Source organism: Chelmon rostratus, chromosome 14, assembly GCF_017976325.1.
Source record: "Chelmon rostratus isolate fCheRos1 chromosome 14, fCheRos1.pri, whole genome shotgun sequence".
Taxonomy (NCBI): Eukaryota; Metazoa; Chordata; class Actinopteri; order Chaetodontiformes; family Chaetodontidae; genus Chelmon; species Chelmon rostratus.
Genome location: NC_055671.1, coordinates 5,089,267 through 5,111,659, shown reverse-complemented (window position 1 = coordinate 5,111,659; position 22,393 = coordinate 5,089,267). Strand labels below are relative to the sequence as shown.

At 41.3% G+C, this 22,393-nt stretch overlaps 1 protein-coding gene across 3 annotated transcripts in view; it reads right to left on the bottom strand.

Annotated features, from left to right (window-relative positions):
* The window catches only part of LOC121616825 (vacuole membrane protein 1-like), a 54,003-nt gene that overhangs the window by 5,759 nt on the left and 25,851 nt on the right, over nucleotides 1–22,393 (bottom strand). For all 3 annotated transcript variants that reach the window (XM_041951643.1, XM_041951642.1, XM_041951641.1), the window contains 3 exons: nucleotides 16,413–16,493; nucleotides 15,918–16,034; nucleotides 12,196–12,257 (listed from right to left, as the gene is read on the bottom strand). In XM_041951643.1, the coding sequence (XP_041807577.1) occupies nucleotides 12,196–12,257; nucleotides 15,918–16,034; nucleotides 16,413–16,493 (260 nt within the window). The remainder of the gene's footprint in view (nucleotides 1–12,195; nucleotides 12,258–15,917; nucleotides 16,035–16,412; nucleotides 16,494–22,393) is intronic.

Below are 22,393 nucleotides of genomic sequence, written 5' to 3'. Positions count from 1 at the left end.
GTGCAAAAAGCTTAAGATGCGTCACCTGCCTGAGTTATAAAAATGATTCCCAGTAAATATATATGGCTGATTATCAAATCTAAAGGTGTACTGCATATACCTGCAGATGTTCCTGAACAAAAGCAGTGGGTGAGGTTATTCATTTCTTAATCAACATCAAATAGGTAACATGCAGACTTGTAGATACAGAAGAGCAAATGACCGTAGCTCCATCAGAAGATTTCTGGTTAGTCACTAAATTAAACAATACATTAAGAAGAAAGAAAAAATGATGAAACACAGCAGTTAAAAGTAAATCTCTCAACAATTTATTAGCTGCAACAAGGAAATGTTATTTGTGAAACAACAGAAACTAAGGGGTTACACATAAAATGCAAGGTTGTAGCAATAACATTAAAAGAAATCAGCACGTTAAAACCTGAACACTGTGACATGGCTGACTACACTCTGTGTTATGTGTGAAGCTGAGCTCCGCAGCTCAAACAGATGACCTTAGTTTTCTGTTGATGCAGGTAGAAAACTGTTTGGATGTATGATGAGTTCAGATAAAACAGAAAAAAGACAGAAAATTGACCTCTACCATCCACACACACACTGGCGTTGATCAAGTCTGTGCTATTCAAGTATGCAAAATTATTGTGTTTTGAGAAGGGCATCACCACTTCATCCAAGAATAAATTCAAACGCCGTTGGGTCAATATTTTTGGACACGAACAGCTCTCGTTCAGAGACACAAGAGAAACCACAGCACCACCACCGTCCGACAATACCATTGAACCGATCGCTGTTTTTTACATTTTTCCAAATCATTCTCAGTGCGGTCATACAGTACAACTGTGCCACATAAACATATGAACAAGAAGCTGTTTGACAATACGCATCAGTGTGTTTAGTGAAATTCAACAATGCTGCCCATTAGTGGACTTTACAATCAAACTCAATTTTAGATGAGTGCATCAAAACAACGGCTAATTTAACCAGCTATTCAGGGTTTGTAAGGAGAGCTGACACACACACACACACACACACACACACACACACACACACACACACACACACACACATACACAAAATAAAGCATGAAGTATAAATATTACATTTCTTTGCACTAAAATAATTATTTTAAATCATAAAAACACAATAATTCTACATATTAAAGGTAAGGGGTTACTGAAGAAGCTGATATTTTGTGAGATCTGCAACCTCTACAGCTCCCATTCCTCATCAAGACAAAAGGGCTCATCACCTCCACCTGCTAAAGAACCTGGACCACTAAAAAAAAAAAAAAAAAAAAAATCCCTTTGAACTACACAAAGGTCATCTCCACACTTAAGGTGACACACAGATATTTGTTAAGAGCATTGAGCCACTTTTGGCAAGCTCAGAACAGCCAGCACATGCAGTATTTGTATGTTTTGGAATACAATACCTGTTGCTGGGCTGCTAAAAATAGTGCAAAACATTAATCTCTGCTCCAAGTTTGTAACTCAGTAAACTGTAAATTACAATTAGGTAGCAAATGGTACACATCTGGTCTTTTGAGAGAGGGAAATGTTCTTTTAAATTTTTTTTTTAAATTCCAGCCTCCACTCCTAATGCCATTTAACCTTCAGAAACCAAGACCCGTCAACCGAGACAAGAGGCTAACTTGATCAATAATCAGTAAAGAAATGAGGTGGAGATAAGCTTTGATAAAAAAAAAAGTTGATATGGTGGGAAAACCCCCCATCTCTCAGCTTCCTGCAGCCTGATAATTGCTGTAAAGGGTTAATTTGTGAACGCCATCTTAGCCCCTCATTTTTTAATGAACTATCATTTCCTGCTGCTGTTCACAGAGTGCGGAGTGTGTTTAGGCGTCCTGTGTTCCTTTGGTGACAACTAAAATTCCACAGGCCGTGAGTCAGAGGCGACCTTTGACCTGTCTGCCCCTTCTGAGGGCTGCCACCTCCAATGGCACTCCAATACACACGCATTCACAATTTCTTGTTCTTTATGGAAATGAAATGGCAAACACAAGATCACACACGCAGGCACACACACATGCCCTGACGTCCCAGGCAGGAGAATGATAGAGAACAAGGGCTCACATGACATCCAAACCCCGGCCAGGTCCAACTGGTTACAACATCGTCACAACAACTAGCTTAGGCAATCGTTAGTGTTACCCAATGCTCCACAAGGCCACAGTTCACACCTAACATAACAGCATCAACACTGCAAGACGCACACGCACACTGTGGATAGGTGATGCTCTGACCTGAGGTGCAGAAATTTGGGACCTCTGCGCCAAGTCTGTGCATAACACTGACACTCTGACTAATTTCTTTTTATCAGCATGATGAATTACTACTGCTCCAGTTTGGTTTTATTGAGTGCTGGAATTACGCAATTATAACAACAAGAGGAGTGCTTCAATTTATTGCAAGTAAACTTTGAATTCACGTGCAAATGTTGTAAGGTCATATCTGTGTGTGTGTGTGTTTGCCTGTGTGTGTGTGTCTGTTCCTCCTCCAGTTCAAGCAGGCTTTTTCCCAATGACTTCACCACTGAAGTATGGAGCCCACTCCTGGACGGAGATCCCCCTGCCCAGTGTGTTTATCACATCCCTGCTCCACAGCCATCCATGTGTCAGCCAGCACACAGACATACACTTGCGCACACATATACACAAGCTCAGACACATGCGATCCTCTTGGGAGCAGGCAGTGCTGCCAGGAAATCAGGGGGCACCAATTATAGCAGTCTATTATTCCTCTCACTTCCCAGACAGCCACATAAAACAGCCCTCCAACCCCTACGACTCCCCAGGTTTAGGTCGGCATGCCCACACAGACCCTCTTGGTCTAAGTGTGGAGGAGTGTGGAGATGCTGGGTCACTGGGTAACCAGCCCTGGACCCTTCCAATGGTGAGAAAGGGTTGTTCAATGAGTCAGATCTGACTGGAGACACATCCAGACAAGTCATACTGCGACTTGTAGAGCGGCAGCGACAGGCAGGCTGGAAATAGAGGAGGAGGTAGAGGAACAGAAGAAGAGGAAGATGTTTCGGGCATCACTGGTTACTCAGAGTGTCTCCATGCATCCTGTGATGTCATGCTTGGAGGAACAGCCGCTGTAGGGGATGTATGGTGACACTGTTTCCTATAGGTCAACGTCTAGCTCTCTTTTCAAACACCTAATGACCCGGTGATAACCACACCTACTGTATTTCTACTTAAATGCATACTTTATTGGTCCCAAATGGGAAAGTTAGCAGCAAGTCAGAAAACCCAAAAACGGTGAAACACACAAGAGGGGTTGAATGAACACATTACGACATTTTAAATAAATGTGAAGGGCAGAAACACACCAAAGAAACGAGGTCACGGGGTGGAAAATTAATGGCACGTGGAATAAATGAGAACTTGAGACCGTTTGAAGCTTGACTGTCCCATAAACGCGATGTATGCCACTAATCCAACACAGCAGGTTAGCCAGTGAGCACAAACGTGTATGTGTGGGACCTTTTCAGTATACAGTAGACTGTGGGACTGTATGGAGTCATTGTGGTTCATACACTGTGACATGCTGCTCAGACAACCACATACAGTGCATTACATGTACCTGTCAAAAGCCACAAAATGCCGTACATCTTCCGCTACAAGACTGATCTATTCCGGCTGCTGTATCAGACTTTGTTTGTGAAACAACAAAGAGGAAATCACCATAAGGACAGGCAGCAAGGACGATTGAAATTTTTGTAACAAACTTTGTACAAGACAGAAGGAAAAAAAAAAAAATCCAAAAATGATTATAGTTATCTGATTTATTTTCTGATCAGTTGTACGTATGGCCTTGCACTTGAGTTTGCATATTGCAGAGACTGTGGTTAGGAGCCACCAAGTGAAGACAAGTGAAAGCTCCTGATGTTTGATGACAATGTGCAGGAACAACGCTGAATGTAGAAAGTCTAGCAAAAAAACTCCATTATTTCCCAATAAAACAGCCACAATGTGTGAATTGATTTAAGATGCCATAGCAATCAAAAAATCAGAAGATTTGCAAAGTAATAAATTGTGCTCGCAGTCGTGAATCTTTGAGGCCTGATGAAATAAAATAATAAGCAAATGACTTATGTGTCTGGGATAAAACAAATAAAACACAGCCTCCTCATAATTAAGATTTATGGTTGGCCTGCTTTTCACAGATTATCCACAGCCGGACAATACTGAGCATATTTACAGTAAGAATGATCACAAACAACCCTCCTTGCTATCTCTACTCCCTCTCCATAACTTGTTGCTGTTGTGAATTGGGCTGTGATGTCTGTTTTGACTGAGGCGTGGTGGAGGCAGGGTGGGAAGGGAGAGGGGTCCGGACGGCTGGCTGCTCGGCTGGCCTCTGAGTCAGGGTCTGTCTGAGATGACTCCTCTCACAGAACAGAGACTCAGACACATGTACTCATGACAACTGGTGAAATTACGGCACACATTACGGCGTTCATGGGATTTACAGAACAATACACTTCTGTGGATGATGCTGATTAAGAGCTCAAGGTCACGTTGTGTTCCCCTGATAAATGAGCTTCTCTAAAAATGAATCAATGGCGTACTGTTTCCAAAAACAACATACCAGCTGGTTGCCATCCTCATGAATAAATACATTAGTAATTTCATAGCCTTGACCTGAGCATGTGAAAGAATGATTTGATGAGCGAGCAGCGTGTGAAGTGTGGCACAGTGAGACTGGAGACCAAAACAAATGAATCAGGGATGAATAAAGCAGGAAGTCCTAGAACACACACTGTGCTTGATAGGCACATAATATGACACCAGACCTGGAACACACATCTGACCTCTCCCTGTCTTTGTGTGTCTCTCTCTCTCACACACACACACACACACACAGATACACTTACTCATCAAAGCTACTGTGACATTCAGATCTTCGTGTACTCCTTCTGGGTCCCTCAGTGTGCTATTAAATGCAGAAATAGGCCTACAGTGCACAATCTGAACAAAGCGTCTTCTTGAGTGATTGAATATTATTCTAAATGGCTGTGGTAGGACCTTTTGGCTCACAGTCAACCCTCTCTCTGACTCTTACTGCCTCTGTACTTCTGTCAGACCTTGTGGGCCGAGGTAATCAGAATGGAAGTGGGGTAGATGAGAAAATGGACGCCCCGCCGGGCTTCGCATTAAACTTAACGACGCTGTATAAAAAGAGAGTCGGCCGCAACCTGCCGCTCCATCCCTCACTCCCTCTGCCTTGCCCCGTTTGCCTCTGATCCCGTCATCCTCGGTGAGGCATCTGACTGTGGAGGAGAGCGGGGCACGTCTTGGAAGGACTGATCAATGCCATCTTTGTCAGGGTGCTTCTCAGGTGACCAGCGCACCCGGTGACTAACGGGATCAAAAATACTCCCTTCTTGCAGATTGGGTTAACAGGAAGGCTTCGCTCGTATTGCTCAAAGAGGGACATTTACAGGATTAGTGATGTGACAGAGGTGTAAAAAAGGAACAGTCTCCGTCTGCTAAGGGGCGATACATCACCACATGCAAAATAACTTCAGCTAACAAGCTCTAGCAGTGACTGCAGTTCACTTGTCCTGTATATTCATTTACAAAAAGATATCAATTGATCAGGGAGATGCTTTGCTCTAAACTGGTGCATTCTGCTTCACACAGACTTGTGTGGTGAAATGGAGAACATAAAATCTCTCCCTGCTGGGTGTCAACTCTTACAAGACCACGCCACAGCTACCTTCAACACAGACAACCCCACATTCAGCATGAAACCACACAAACCTAGTTTCTATATGAGTTAGGGGGGTGTGCTCAAGATGGGTGAAATTCAGTGGAAACAAGCAGTGACAGACTTTTCTCCTGGAACTCTACTACTTTTACACACACACACAGAGATAACTGCACTACTGTGTAAACCCAGAATAGTCTGATTTGCATGGTTCTGGGCAATTTCACTTCTCCAGTAACTCAGCTTTCCTTGAGTCACTTGATAGTTCAAGTCAAGAAGAACATGTGGTGACCTCCAGGTTAGCATGAAATGGAAACCTAAGAAGAAAATGGATTACACTGAAGGATAGGTTCACAATTTTGTCGAGTCTGTCTTAAAACAATATAACCAGGTGCTCATATGAACATTTTAAGGTTTTGGTTGCTGTAATCATCCCTCCTGCTCATATTGGCAAGATCTCTTCCCAGAAAGAGCTTTCAGTATACAGTAAGTGGATGCTATTGTGCTTGTTCTGTGCAAAAATGTATTTAGATTGATCTATTTTAAGCTAATTTAGAAAAAAAACAGTGGGTATCTTCTACAGTTAGTCTTTTGAGTAGAAAAATCCCCTCAAACACACAGAACCAAAACACAGAAAATGATCAGATCAAACAGCACAAACGCAGAGTTTACAGTGAGTAGAGTAATCTGAAAGTCTGAGAAGTAATTCAACTCCGTTAACTGTTCTATGCTGACTAGAGTACCTAGTTACGTTATAACATGACAATTGAAACAACTGGCGTCTGGCTTTACTCTCATTATAATAGAGTGAAAATGTTGATTGTAATCTGGAAAGTTCCAGTATGAGCCAGTGAGCAGCTCACACAACCCCTGGCTGCCTTGCCCTGCCCTGTGACTCTCCCCCGGCCTCCCTCTGAGCAGGGCCGTCCACCCTGCTCAGAGGGAGGTGATCCTCTGATGCCGACAGCCTTGTGTGGCAGGAACAGCCATCTGCAGGCCCATTGAGCTGGTAATGGCCTCCTGCCTTAGAGATGGACTCACATGGAAATGCGTGCATTCTCATGGAGACACGCAGGGTTCCCCCCGCGGCCCCAACAAACCGGTTTCTACTGGATAACCTTTTCAGGTGTCGACTCTTCCTCTCTGCGCCCCCATGGCTTTCTCCCCAAGAGCCTGACGGTGACACTCCTTCTCTTGACACGGGTCTGAAGTATTTGACAAGCTCAATACAAGACACGAAGAGTGGCTAACTCAATCAAGATGATGGATTGTTGAGAAAAGTGATTTAAAGTACTGGTGCAAAGACAGGAGATGAGATACTTTCAGATAACACTCTAATGGTGTCTGTCTTGTCGTTCCTGTTTCTCTCCCCTCACTTTCGGTCTTTTCTACATTCTCACAAACATAAGCAGCATCATAACCTAACTCCCACTTTGTCCCTTTCTAGACCTTTACAGAAATGAAACCAGTGCCTCCTCAGTCACCACTGATAAGGTGTAAGCACACTGGACTCCTGCAGACGGTGAATCACCAGCACTTCAAACCAAAGCCACCCAAAGGGCCTCATCACTACAGCTGCTCTCATAATTAGGGACTTCTATTTTTTCCTGTTCATATATCATCACATATGGCTGCTGAAAAAGTGGCACGAATCAGAGCAAGCGGCTCACAGCAGACCAAACGAGTGGACCGGAGGCACAGACAGCATGTCAAACACAGGAAAGCTCCTTGTTTCATTAGTGCATGCAGTGGGTGATTTTGAGCTTTTCCTGCTGTATATATCCACCTCACTGGCTGATGAAGCCCCAGCTGAGATAAGAGAAAGGAGGACAGGGAGGACTGGGCACAGCAAAAGATAAATCTGCTGCCCTGAAGTTATATGGAGCACAGCAGCAGCGGCTTGTTCATTCTCTTAAGTTCTTCAAGGGCCATTGGCTTGAATTTCAAATTAAATTCAAGGAAATGCAAGGTTAGAAAATTTACACGGTGTAGGATAAGACATGACGTGGTCAAGAATAAGTAACCAAGATCATTTTTTAGGGTTATTCTCAGGGTGTGAAGTGTTCAGTGAGAAGTCCAGAGAGTAATTTTGGATTTTTAATTTTGTATATTGTTAAATTTGGGTGATATAATTCAATTCAAAACCTCAGTTTTATTCTAAAAATTGAAGTACATTGATTTTCAAAAATGTATAAAGCCTGGTTTTATTCTCATCAAATCTACAAACTCTCAAGACTTGTTAAGAAGACAGCAAGCCTGTGCAGAGTTTTTCATGACTAGAGGTGAAAAACTGCAAAATGAACACTTTTAAGTAAATAACAGCATGAAACATCGTGACATACAACTGCTTCAGATCTTGATCAAAGCCCTGCTCAGTGTGACTTTGCAGAATTTTCTCCTAACTTAAACAGTGACTGTACACGCACGGCTGGTCTTGAAGTGGAGACATCTGTACATTAGTCACAGGACATCAGAATCCTAACAAGTCTGATCAGACACACAGCTCCATCTGACCTGGCTATCACTCCGTCTTATCAGCACAAAAGGCATCTGAGGAAGCTTTTATTGTGACTTTCTGGCAGTTCAAAGCAAAACTGTCTTTATTATTATCCTACTACTACTGACAGAAGGTAATAGAATTAACCTTAAATGCTTTGCATGGAATGAAAACAAGAGTGAAACCTATCTGCCAGAGATAGAAGAATCTGTTTCCACAATACACACGAAAAAAAGAATAATCCATCAAGTTTGAAATGTCAGACACCCATTTTTTGTCCCAAACAGACAGTAATTGGAAAAACAGTTGAAAAAGGGAGAACACTTCACTTGATTGAACAACTGTCAAAGGACAGAACTTATTTTTCCACCAAACCTTTTTTTTTTCGTCTAGCTCTCAAAGGGAACATCAGACAGTCATAAATGTATAATGGAAATTTTCAGTCACTTATGTTCAACGTGTTCTTAAAAAAGGTCCTTTGCATATTCTCTACATTTCATTTCCAGCTAGTAAAAAAAAAAAAAACCTCTGAAGTTGGTCATTTTTGTTAACAGAGGTGATGAAAATGGCTGCTGACAGTTTTAGAGCCTCATGACGTTTAAAGCCTTAGATCCAAACCTCTTTTGTGAGACTGAATTTCTCTAGCACACTGTTTTCCATTTGTCATTCACAGAAAAACTTTCCTGATGTAAACTGCTGATGAATGAGTGAAAACCTTAAGAAATATTCCTAAAAACAGCCCATATTTGAAAATCTGATCATTTATAAAAATAGTTGAGTAAGACATATAACTAAAATGTGATACACACCTCTGATTGCTACACGACTATTTCTAAGTGTCACAGTTTTGCAATACATAATGTTTTCTTAATGAAACTTCATGAGGGTTTGTGGACACTCCCTGTTGAGTGAATAAGAAAATATCCTTCATCATGATTATGGGATTATTACAAATAAAGCATTAATCAAACTGTCCTGCTCTACTGCACTGCAGATTTCATTTGGTGACAATCACAGAACAGTGTTTTAGCTCTGACTTCTTCAGCTTTCCATCGTCACACCGAAGCAAAGAAGCACCACTGCACACACATACACACACACACACACACACACACACACACACACACACACACACACACACACACACTCACAATGTGCGCACACAGAATTTCTGTTCTTATCACCAAAAAGTACGTGTTTTCACTCCTATTAAAAGTCAAACTCTGGTCTTTTTCAAACACCAAAGGTCACACTACAACAAAAAATTCAGGGGATTCACCAGGTAAAATAACTCTTGGTCTGAACAAACAGCAAGTTCTGACAGGCTCATAGTGAAAGATGTTATTGTGTGTTCTGACAGGAAGCTGGTAAATTAAAATTCAATAACTATCAACTTACATAAAATAAATAATGATAAATAACTTCAGCAAAAAGAAGAAAACAACATGTGTATGATAATGGTTCTGCGTTTGTTTATTTTCGGTCATTTTCAGATAATTTGAAATTGTGTCACATGTTCATTGACGTAGTGAACTCTGAGAGGTTACAGCCAGTGACTTCTGTGTCCTCTGTGTGTCTGTGTCTGTGGGTGTGGGTGTGCCAACTAGCTCACCTGACAGGCAAAGAGCAGGAAATGAATTGTGTAGTATTGCATTATGTCACATGAGAATGAAATCACGTCGGCCAAAGTCCAACGGTCACTTCAGTCATCCACAAAGACAAATACTAATCCCTCAGTTCACAGATACTAAATCTAGAGCCAAGCAAACAAAAACAAACTGAGCGTACATATTAAAATTCCTCACTAAACACACAATTTGTGTCTTTATTTAATCATCGAGCAAAATCATTTAGTTCAAAGTGAATTTTCTTTAAGAAACAAAAAACAGCTGAAAAAGTTAGCAAATGCTCCAAGTGCTTTTACCATTTCACACGGGATAATCAAAAATACCTCAAGTGCTACAAAGCTATCAGACCACACATAAAATTAATCATCAGTGGAAAAGTTTCCAAAAGTGATCCTCAAACATTTCTTGCAGGCATGGCACAAAATCATTCATTTACGAATTAGTTTATGCAGCGTCAAGAAATAAGAATTCTGTGGAAAACAGTTTCCACACATTCGATAAATCAAATTCATAAAAAAGAAGAGGAAAGCAGCTTATAGTGCAATTCCAACAACAAACGGGTGTAAAAGTGTAAATTTATTTTCAAGCACCTGCATAGTTAAGACTGACACTGTGGTCTGTCTGTGTCGAATTGAAAAGCTGTCGCCCATTCATAAGGTGAAGTGTGATTGAGAGTGAGAGTGAAAGCAGCACAGAGGCCTCAGTGAGGAAGGAAGCTGACAGTTGACAGGTTGTAATGAGGGAAACTTCCTGTAGAGAAGAAGCGGGCCGTGAGTCAGACTGAAACCTGTCAATAACCAATGATCTGAGTCTGCAGCTCAATGAACAGTGACTGACAGAGGGGACAGGTCTTTCACAACCACACACACACACACACACACACACAAAGACTGTGCAGAGCATCCAAAAGTGTTTTCAATTTCTTGTAAAGCTTGTGCGATCTAAGCTTCATTCATCACACCTCAACTGCAACTTATCTTATGTTGTGGAATTAAAACGGGGTACAAGTGCGGTCTATAAACACAGAGAGAGGAGCAGCAACAGAAGACCAAAGTCTTCCAAATTACATTTTACAAAGCAAGTGTGCAAAAAGACAACATGAAACGGAAGAGAGCTGATGCAATCTCATCGCGTTATTTCAGCCAGCGTGTGTGTGAGAGAGACCAAGCGTGCATGAGTGAATGAATGTGTGTGTGTGTGTGTGTGTGTGTGTTTGTAATAAATGGCACTCCCACCAGCAGGTGTGTTGAGGGCAGTTTCCAGCTGCAGCCCCTGGCATCTCTACAAGGACACTCATCATGGCACCCATCAGCACCCACACCCAGCAACAAGTCTCTTTCAACTTCTTTTACATTTAGCCCATATTTGAAAGAAGCGAAGAGGGTGTGTGTGTCTGTGTGTGTGTCTGTGTGTGTGTGTAGGTAGATTTTTATTACATATTTTTTATCAAAAAGTTTTACTGGTTTTGCATCTTCAAAACCAGTCTGTGTTTGATGGCTTCATGGTAAAACCAGTCTCTTAATCCTACAAAATAAGAATGCCGTTGGTATAGTAAACACTACACCGATGCTGTTTCCAGCTGGGCAAACACAAAAACTGACATAGAAATTTCCTCAGTGAAATCTATCTCAGCGGAAACTCACACTTCATTTTTTCTTTCCTCCCCAAAACTTCCAGGCTACTAAACATTATCACATCCTGCCTGAGAGGTCTGACACCTGAAGGGCCTTATTTTATCAAAAAGATAAGAGGATCATAGTGATCCATCTTTGGACACTCTGAAGCAGCCCCCTCGTTTGGCGTGAGCTCCTGATGAGATCAGGTAGGTAACTACCTATTGGTTAAAAGGGCGACAAGAGTGCATCATGAGAGATAAAGCAGAAGGGAGGTTTCTATGATAGACAAGAGTTCATCCCGTCCTGTGAAGCAGCCAGAACATGTTCATGCCCATAGTCATTCAGTGGAAAAATCCAAGCCATTAATCACCATGTAGGCTATTACAGCAGAGCGAGGAGCCAAAAGGGGAACAAAATGTGACAAAACCTCTGTTTCAAGGTCTGTACAACGTATTTCAAGCACGATACAGCAACAAGCCATCTTCTGGAAGCACCACTGAAAGCCACCTCTGACACTGCGTGACCTTCATCTGCGTCACAAAGAGGAGGAGGCACATTTCCCACAAAGAGACGTAAATTACCTGAATGCCACATGACCACCCAAAAGGTCCCTCAACTGTCAAGTTCTGTATTAACTCTTTGGTGCATGATAGCTGCATGCCCCACAGGGTACTTTTGGTGAGCACAAGCACACACGCACACACCCGTTGAGGCTTACTCACCCGATGAGGGAGACCATCTGCTCCACAATGTGCCTGCTGAAGGTGACGATCACAAACAGTTTCTGTATGACAAAGAAAGACACAGAAAGAGCGAATCAGTTACTGAACCATGAGGTCACTGCTGGGGTTCAGAACAAGGCAGTAAGTGCATCATAGTTTGATCAGTAATTCCTTAACTCCCCCCCACACACACACACCCTACCCATTATGCCTGAGCCCATGCCTTGCACCACCGAGGCGGTTTGGTCTAAAAGCAGCTTTTGTCATGGAGGGCAAGAAATAAAAGGCCTGGGCTCTATGACACATAACTGACACAGTGCACTAGATCAGCATATCGCACTGGCTGTCAGTGTGTGTGTGTGTGTGTGTGTGTGTGTGTGTGTGTGTGTAAAGGATGGATGGATGGAGGAGTACAGGAATCAAAGGAGATGTGTCATTGCTCCAGAGGGGGTCTGCAGGCCGGCTCCTGCTCGGACTGATTCCTGTTAGTCACCGGGCCAGAATGGACAGACAGGCGACTGCTTGCCATTCTGGCTCATACCAGCCGTGTGTCCACCTGCAGGGGGGCAGTAACACGCACCCAATAATTGACCAGATTTTTCAAGGTCCTTTACTTGCCCTCTGAGTTGTTGTAGGTTACTGTATTCTCATAAACAAAACATGCGTTTTGACCACTAAAAATGTGGTTTGATCCAGTAACATCTAGGTTGCCTTCAACATGACATTAGAAAGGCTTAACCCAACAGAGCTTTTGGCGGGTCCATCATTACAAACTCATGTTGTGCAAAAAAGGATTGTTCAAACCCGCAGAACCTTATTTTAAATCCTAGTCCAGATCCCAAGGTTTCCAAAGATACTAAATATATACTGCCGAATTACAGGGAAAAGTGTACAAAATGATACACGAGACATCTAGAATTTTCCATTTTATGTAATGATGGAGCCATAAAAATGTCATCTTGGGTTTGAATATTTCACTCAATATAAATGTGTAGCTTCAATTAGAAGAATATTTAGTGTGAAACTGTTGAAAAATGTCTGATCTAACCTGGGCCACCAGTGGTCAAATGTCTCGTGTTATATCTCATGTTGTTGATGTTATTGTATTAGTAATTATGTACATTGAGCCTCATGATAAGCAGAATATTTTTCATGATGCTTTTGCAACAGGCTAATCGGTGCTGATAAAATGAAATGTACCACTGCTTCCTGACATACAGATCTATGGCAACAGAAGACCCTATTGAGTAAAGTAACTATACTGGATGGATGTTTTTAAGTACAAATGCTGTATGCTGGTCTAATTGGGAGGATTTTTACATCATTTTAATGAGGCCCATCAAAAACTTCAAAGAAGTTGAAAAACAAAAGTGTGGACTATGAACCATGTAGCAAGTAAAACTATGCTGCATCACTTTTACATGATTACACTGAATGCAGCACTGCATCAGGATGCCTCTATGACAATTTGAATTTTACATGACAGTGCTTTTTTGAGTTGCAGCATTCATTGTGAGGTTGTCTAACATGTCGTCCAGGCCATACATGTATTGTCATTTGGTTGTCTTTAAAGTTGTGTGAGTGTTAAGCCTCAGGACTTCAGTGCAGGTGAGACAGAATGAACGAGAGGCTTGCAGTCAAAATGTTGGCAATGTCATAAAAATAACGAAACTTAAATTGACAATTGCAACAGCAAAAAAAAAAAAAAAAAGACTGACATATGCTGCTGTTCTATTTCTCTGCCTCGCAGAAAGTAAAGATGAGACGCTGCAGTGAGTAAATCCCTCACTGCAACTTCAGCAAGTTAAGGAGCAATGCACTTCAATAGGGTTTTTGTACACCCACATCTCCTCAAAAGACACTGACAACTGATGTATCATCCAACACGAAGCAAAGAGGAAGGGACAGCAAGATGGCCGACACAGGAAAGCTGACTAACATGCCTTAAATGTGTCTGCTCGGAAATTGACGGTGACTTGGTCTTGACTCGCCGATTTCAGTCAACTGATAACTGTGATAAGAGCTGCACACATCCCAGTCATAACAAATCTGTCCCTCTCACACACATGTACGCATGCACGCATGCACGCATGTACGCACAGCCACACATACACGCACACTAACAAGGAGGAAGCATTACAGCACTTTTCAACAGAAAAGGAACGTTTATTATCAAGAAGCTGAACTGAGTGAATTGACAGTAATATGGAAGTGAAAGCATCCTGCTTTAAATGAAATGTCTTTGTGACTCTGACAATTTAGATTTAAAAGGGGTGAAACAGTAACAGTCCTCTCATTTCACTTCCTACATCCTCTGCCAAACCAACTCTGCTGTCCTCTCAACATGTGTATTTCCATGACGCCGCCCGTCATCCTCCAGAGGCCTGCTGCGTCACAAAGGTGTGAACCGCTCAACAGTGGACATTCAGACGCAAGGCTCAACGAGCATAAAAGACGGAGGCAACGCAGAATAAAAACAGCCTCTCCTTAGAGAATGCTGGGAACACACCTGAAGCACAGGTACAAACCCAGATCAAAAACACTCTTTGAAGCACACACACACACACACATACACACACCCACACACCACAAGCTTCAAAATCCCCTTTTGTTCCCTCTTGGCCCATGAGGGAGAACGTCACCTGCTCTCCAGTGCGCTTTCTTCTAATGCTTCCTGTGTTCTGCTGAAACTACTGAATCATTTGCATTAGAAGCACGAGCTCAGCTTGAGGAAAATTAAACCAAGCAGCTACAGGAGAGATTGGGGCCCCCAGACATGCCGGAGAAGCGGGTGAAGTCTTTCTTTCCGTGAGACAGGGACGGACACACCTCTGTCAGTGGAGGCCCCTGGGACCCCTGGGTGTTATCTGGTACTGTGTGTGTGATTGTGCCTGCCATGCATGCAACCCCCCTCCCTCCCTCAAACTTCACCCCCTCTCTCCCTCTCTCTTTCTCCATCACCTCCCACAGACAATGTTTATCTGCTTTAGCTCTTGCTCACTAGGTTCACCCCCACCTTTTTTCTCAGTTTGGTGCAGGACAATGCTTTCTGCGTATGATAAGGAATGAAGCCGAGTGAAAAGAAAATGCTTAGCTTTTAACCCTTCCTCTCTGTGTCACACTGAGAAAATTCCAGCGTTTGCTTAGAAAACAGAAAGTCGAGCCCCTGGCGGTAATCACAGACATGCTGCAAATTCCTGGACGCAAATTGAGGATTTTCTAGGATTAGAAGAAACATTTGTGATGCCAAGTCTCCAAACATCACTTTCTTCTTACGGGGTTAGGTTGTATCTTTTATTTTCCTATGACTTTTCAATCTGCTGCAGTCTGACCTACTGTACAATGTAGTGGAGGTGCTGCAGCTGCAATCACAAAATGGTTGACTCCCCTTACTTTGGCTGCACAAAATGGCCTCCTCACTACCAGCCGGGTACAGTAAAGAGAGTGTGCATGAGTGTGCACGAGTGATTCATTATTTAAAACACGTCTTTGTCTGAACAAAATTAAGGATGCACGCACATCTCACACTTTGCCACACATAAGTTTTGTGGCTTCTCTGCAATACAGAGTACGGAGTTCTCCATATCCAGGGCTGTGAAAGTGTGCTTTAGTGCTACAAGTCTCTGTATTTTAAAGAGATTTTTATTTTTTTATTTTATTTTTTTTAAATAAGCCCTGGCTTTATTTACATGGATGGATGTTACTGAACTGCAGCAGCTCACCTGAATGTGCATTTTGATGACTGCTTTCCCAATCAGTGTGGCACCAAAAAAAGTCCAGAAGGGGACTAAAAAATGTCCACATGTTATTCCTGCCAGGTCGAACAAGGGATTTGGAATCTGGGGAAAAAACAACAGAGACGGTTTGTGCTGATACTGCGTGAATTCACCTCAAGAAATGCAGAACAAATTATATAGAGGTAGACATGAAACAATGCAGCGCAGCACTGAAATTCATGGAACATCTGCAACAGGTACACCTACACAAGGTCACTAATACTTCCATGAGAATATCTGACGGTTGTCAAATGTACATTAAATAAATATCACTTTTTCTTCATATGTTGAACAATTCAGAACTGCCATTTCCTTTGAAGGATGGAGAAATGTCAGGACAGCATCAATGTGAATGTGACAAAGTGATTTAAACTGATGCACCTCACAGTGAAGCTGAAGAATATTTCAGTTTTTTTTTTTTAAATGTGTGTTTTGACTTACAGAAGCGCAGGCTAAAATCCCAAAGAATCCAACCCTCTGGATGAGTTTCTGCACTGCTACTTTTGCTCGGGTGGCAAAGTCCTGCAAAAGAGCAGAAGTAGGAAAAATGTGTGATTAATGTTTCACTGGAGACTTGCTGATGTTTAGCCGATAATGTGTACTGCATGTGTATACATATATACAATACACACACCACTTTGTTCACAGGAGACCTCTCAAACCTGCTTCGCAGATTTTTACTAGATGGCAAATTACAAAAAACAGTAATTTATTCTTATAATTTCTGTTTTAGAGTTTTTACCAGCTACAGATCTTAGTGTCTTTATAAATACTGGATTATGTCTGATAGAGTCCAACAGAGATTATTAATGATTTATATTTTAGATGATAAATTATTCTCAATTCATTTCTGCTATATTTCAGATTTATATGCAAATTGTTTTTGGATTCAAATCATTCATTGAATTACTGAAACTTTTATTAAGGGCAAAATCGAGCAAAGAGTATTTTCACTGTTTTTCTAAGCATTTATGTAGAAGGGGGAATATCACAGAGGTGTGTGAAATAAAAGTGTGTGACCAGCTGCAGTCTTGTTTTTGAAGTGGTTTTTAATGAAAGCTTTGAAACCCACTCAAATGTGACATTAAAATAAATGAGGAATTTAGGATAACATCTTAATTTGGAGTAACATCTTATAATCAAAGATCTGCTTTTAGGATTTCTCCGTCATCTCTGAATGTTCATGTTTCATCTTAGTTAGGATACTAGTTATTGTGTGTGTGTTGTCATTAATCCTGTCCATTTTATATCTAAAATCCTCCTGGTGTCCAAATGAAACGAAAAATTTGTGAATAACTAGGTTTTTTAATCTCTGCTTGTTTTTAAATAAATGCAAAGGGGCAGCAGCAGCAACAGGAGGATTTTCTACCGCCTGTAAATGTGCCCTCAACAAAAAAGTTTTCAGAAATTATTGAGCAAGGTGGCAACTGATAAGACAAATAATTAGACACTCACAAACTAGATGCAGAGCAGTTGAAAGTGTCAAATATTTGAAAATAGATATATTTCAATGGAGTAAACATCAGGGTGACTTTTACTCACTAAATCTTAGAATTGGTGTTTCTAAGCCCTGCGTGGATTAGGAGTTTAATCTTTAATGTCAAAAATCTCTACAACCTAATATTTATGCATGTGCTTTTCAAAATATTTGCGCTGTTGTAATTCTACTTTATCCACATTTACCAAAGTAAATGCAAACAGTGGAAGTGATGAGGGACTCTGAGTGGGGAAGAGTTTCCTGCCCGTGTACATTTATCACAAAACAAGAGAACGTGTCTAATAATTAACAACCTCTTGGAGGGAAAATATATTTATTGAAATGCTTGAATGAAAAAAGTTTCACAATTAGTACAAGTCCTATGCTGCATTCATAACCATCCTGCCAACACAAGTATGTTCAAGTTCACAGCTAAAATGCACTGATTCACCTGCCACATGTTCTCAAATAATTACAAGGCTCCTCTCTAAACATGCTTCTTGATTCTGGGAGAATGATAAACTGGTTTTAGCTTGTCTGTATCTTACCTCTAGTGCCAGTTATTAATTCCATTGTCACTGGGAGTGTGAGAACAAGGCAGCAGACTTTGGCCATTGCAGTGACTCACAAATTCTTACTTTTTCAGCTGGTCTTGCCCTATCCCTCTTGACAGCTCCACAAAAGCCTCTTTTCAAAGCAGTGACACAGATTTTTCCTCAATATACCTTTTCTGGGAAGAGGAGCCCTAATCTGTTTGGATTTTACATGAACTAGTTCTGGGAACACAGTGGGAATGCAAAGGAACCCCCAGACCCAGGACCTTCTACATTTCTGGATGACTCATTTAATATCTAGGTAATATATAAAATAATTACTTCCACACCATGCTAAACTTACCAATTGTTTAATTAATTGTTTGTTTTTGCACAGAAATTGTTGAATTCTAAGTGGAAATCAAAATTCTTAATAACAGTAAAATATACTACATTTCAGTATTTTATGTGAGGTGTTCGGATTGTGTAGGCCTTAATGTGTTCATAATTTCAGCTATTGGATTTTACAGCCTAACACTGCAGGACAGCTTTCATTCTGTCATTATTTCTATATGTGTCTGAACTTTACTTGAAGTTGTTACACTTTTATCAAGAAAAACAATTAGATTATTCTTCCTTGCAAAGTTAATGTAACAAATGTAGTAATACTGCCTCTTCTTTAAGCACTGTGAAGTCTTCCATAATTACATTTTATATATATATATAAATAAATTATATATATGTAATATTATGTCATTTGTCCATACAAACAGTGTCTCTTTTGTATCTAATTAAATATTTTACACAATAAAGCCTTAAATGTATGTTAAATTTATCCTTTCACAGAACTATGCTCCAAAATTATACCTTTCAACACTTTTAATCTGTGTCTGCTTCTGGAACAAATCAAATGTATATATATTATAGTTTGCACTGGCTATATGAATTTTTGTAATGTTTTGTATTAAAAGCATCCTTCAGATTTAACATCTCTCATATTTATGAAAAGAATTGTAATTAATGTAAAAACCCCACAGTAATGAATGAATAATTGCAAATACAGTTCTTAGTAATAAGCATATGAAGGCTTTTGTTCATCTGAAGAAAACACATACTCATTGACATGAACACAACAATTATGTTAGTACTAAAGCTAACATTCAAGTTAAGAAATGTGTTTTATTATTTCTGAACCAAACCATTTATGCTTTCATAATTGTTCCTGATGTTGTTTACATAGCAAATTGTTTGCAAAAATGCATCTCCTGCATTTTAGAATTAAAGCATTAAATAGTTAGTGGTTTGTTGTTAATTATTCTAAGTCTCAATATGTTTAATGAATCTTTGCTCGATGTGAAGTAGATTATCCTACTGAAAACATATTTTTTTCACCTAAATCAATATCAATTGAAAAAGAACTGAAAAAGGAACAAAAGAAAAAATGAATTTGTTTCATATGAACAGACAAGAAAAAATAGTTTTCTTCTAAAAAGTAAGGCCTCTGTTTCTAAAACATCATATTAATTCAAAAAAAATGAGGCACAGGAGGGGGCTGGCAATACATGATCATACCTAATATGGTAAACAAAACCAGTACAGTGCTGATGACATTCTTTACAGGGTGCAACCAAGCGGACAGGAAATTTGAGAGACATGGGAGGTCGCCTAATAAGGTGGTGGTGGGGGGAGCGAAGGGACACAGAACCTGATTGGTCCACGATTTGAATTTCTGCCTCCACTGATGTCCAATCATGAAGGTTTCTCCTTGGACTATCCTGTAGTTTTAATTCTAGCCTGTCCCCATTTGTGCATACGTGTGTGTGTGTGGGTGTGGATGTGTGTGTGTGTGTTTGGGAGTGTGAGTGTGTGAGCTGCTCAGCTGGTGGGAGACAGGGAGGGAAGGAATGTGTATGGTTGGTTTACAGCTGAACCACTGAGGACTGCGTCTGGCCCAGGGACACCTGACAACTGCCGGTGTTGCAGCGCAGACACAATCCTGCAGAACCAATCATTGCCACGGACACGGCCTGTGAATCCCGTTCATTTTCTGACGTCATGACACATGCATTGTTTACATTAGGTGCCGTAGTTTAGCTTTTGGCTCATGCAGTGATGGCGAGCATGAAAATATCGAAGCAGTGCAAACAAAGGGTCCCTGAGGAGGTGAGGGGAGGGTGTAAAAGGGTGTGTGTGTGTGTGTGTGTGAACTTGTGACACTGTGATTTACTACAGTTGAACTATGTACTTGGACTCTCTCTATTCTGCATTTCTGGACCGAGGAAGCATCTATCTTGGATGGCTGGGGTTCAGACATCCAGACTCTGTTGTTGGCGGCTTATGGAAAATCACCATCTTTGCCAGGCAGCTTGCCAAAGGCTGCCTGCGCCGCACCCCCCACCCCCCACCCGCCTCCTCTTCCACCCCCATCACCGCCGGCCTGCAGGGTTGGGCTTAGCAGCAATTACATTTGGTAAGATCTTGTCAAGGGGGCAGCGTCATTAAAACCATGGAGGTTTTGGTTCCAGGTTTTGCTGCTCGGCGCAGATGCTTTACTCAGCAGTCTGCACAATCGCCCCACATGGAGCCGACCTCTGTGGGGAACAACACTTGCATTTGATCTGTTGTTTACAGGTCTGGATGTTTTCCTCCCATATACCTCTGACAGTCAGATCAGCCAATACCCCATTTGAATAAGCAAATCATAAGTACTCCTCAGAAACCACATTTTAGCATTTTTGTCTCTTTAAACCTTTTTCCTGCTTTGCGTTTCATGAACTTTTGCATGAAAATGATTAACTTGGTAGAAAATCTAGTTTTTTAAATAAAATGGCAGAGCAATCTGTACATCATTGCTAGCATCAATAATGTACCATGTCTGTTTTCTTTTTAATCACAGTAAACATAATTAAAGTAATACATGAGTCATAGCAGGGTGTTTGTCACAACATTAGCGTTAATGGAATTATGTGAACAGGATGATAGAAAATCTGATTAAAATCTTATTAGGTACATGGCATAAAAAATGACAAGTCTGCAAGTGCAGAAGCATGTCCTGTATGAAAATGTGTGAGGACGAAGCAGAGTGAGCTCTTCATTTTACGTGATAGTTTGAATGTCTGTGGCTACAGTTGCCAGGTGATGACAGTTATTACAAAAATCGAAAGGGAAAAACCAGTGAGAGGACAGTTTTTTGAACTTGATACAGTAAGCCCAAAGCATTAAGAGGAAAAACTATGGTTGTTCATTTTGATATACGATAAATGTAAATAGGATCTGTTTCAAGTGTCCGGTTTTAGAAACAACTGTGGTTGCATTATTGTACAAAGTGATATCGGTTTATTTTGGAACTGCTGAAAAGTTGCTCAGAGGGTTGTCTGACAAAAAAGTGGGCTTTTCATTGTGAAAAAAGTTGGCAAAGCAAACACTTTGTTTTCAGTAGTCTTTGGTAGTGCTGATGGGGAACAGAGTTCAAACATAGACATAAAGCAGGCAGCGACAAGGCACACTGCTCCATGTGGAAAATTTAAGTGTCAGACAAGGAAAAATCTATGCATAGCCTATACACAAGTCAACACCCACGCACATTTTTTTCTCTCCCTCTCTCTGTTTTCTTTTTTTTTCTCAATGAAAGTCTTTCACATAGAAGACACATCTCCGGAGCAGTCGTGAGCCCCCCGACACGATGACGGCTAAAGTTCATCTCATTAACTCCTGACAAGCCCGCGCCTGCTCTCTCTGGCACAGGAAGTGAAGTGATTAAGGACTCCTGACGCAATAGAAGCTACAGTCCCCTTTCAAGAAAAAAGAAAAAAGAAGAGCTACGCAATCAAATCAATCTGGACGCACATTCATTCACACACACACACGCACACACACATACACACACACAAAAATGCACCCCTGAGTCCACGTTGACAAATTCTTTAACAAGCTGTGGTTAAAGGGAAGCTGGTTTTACTCTGACTCACCCCCCTCCTTTCAAACAGTTTACTGGAAATAAAGAGGGAGGAGGAGGGAGGGGGCACTTTCAGAGAAGTCACGTGACGGGGCCGGGCAAACCACAGCACAGAGAGCCTTTGAGTGCAGTAGGCCAGGGGGGAAGGCAGGCATACGCCCAGCGCAGATGGCCCTGATTTGAGTTACAGGAGATACGATCCTGGGAGTTGGCAATCAAGAATTCACAGCCTGTTAACCCCTTCCGTGCCGGATGAAAAAAAAAAACCACACACAAGCCAAGAAATAACTTCATTATCAAGTTACAAGCAATCATGGACTCGATCCACGTACAATCCTCTGAGACTCTCTGCGAGGATACTGAGGATTCCTCTCCAGCACGCGAGTGCTCTCGTACTGAGCAAAAGATTTAAGAGGGGAAAAAAAGCTGATGTTCATGACATCAGCGTCTGGAGCCG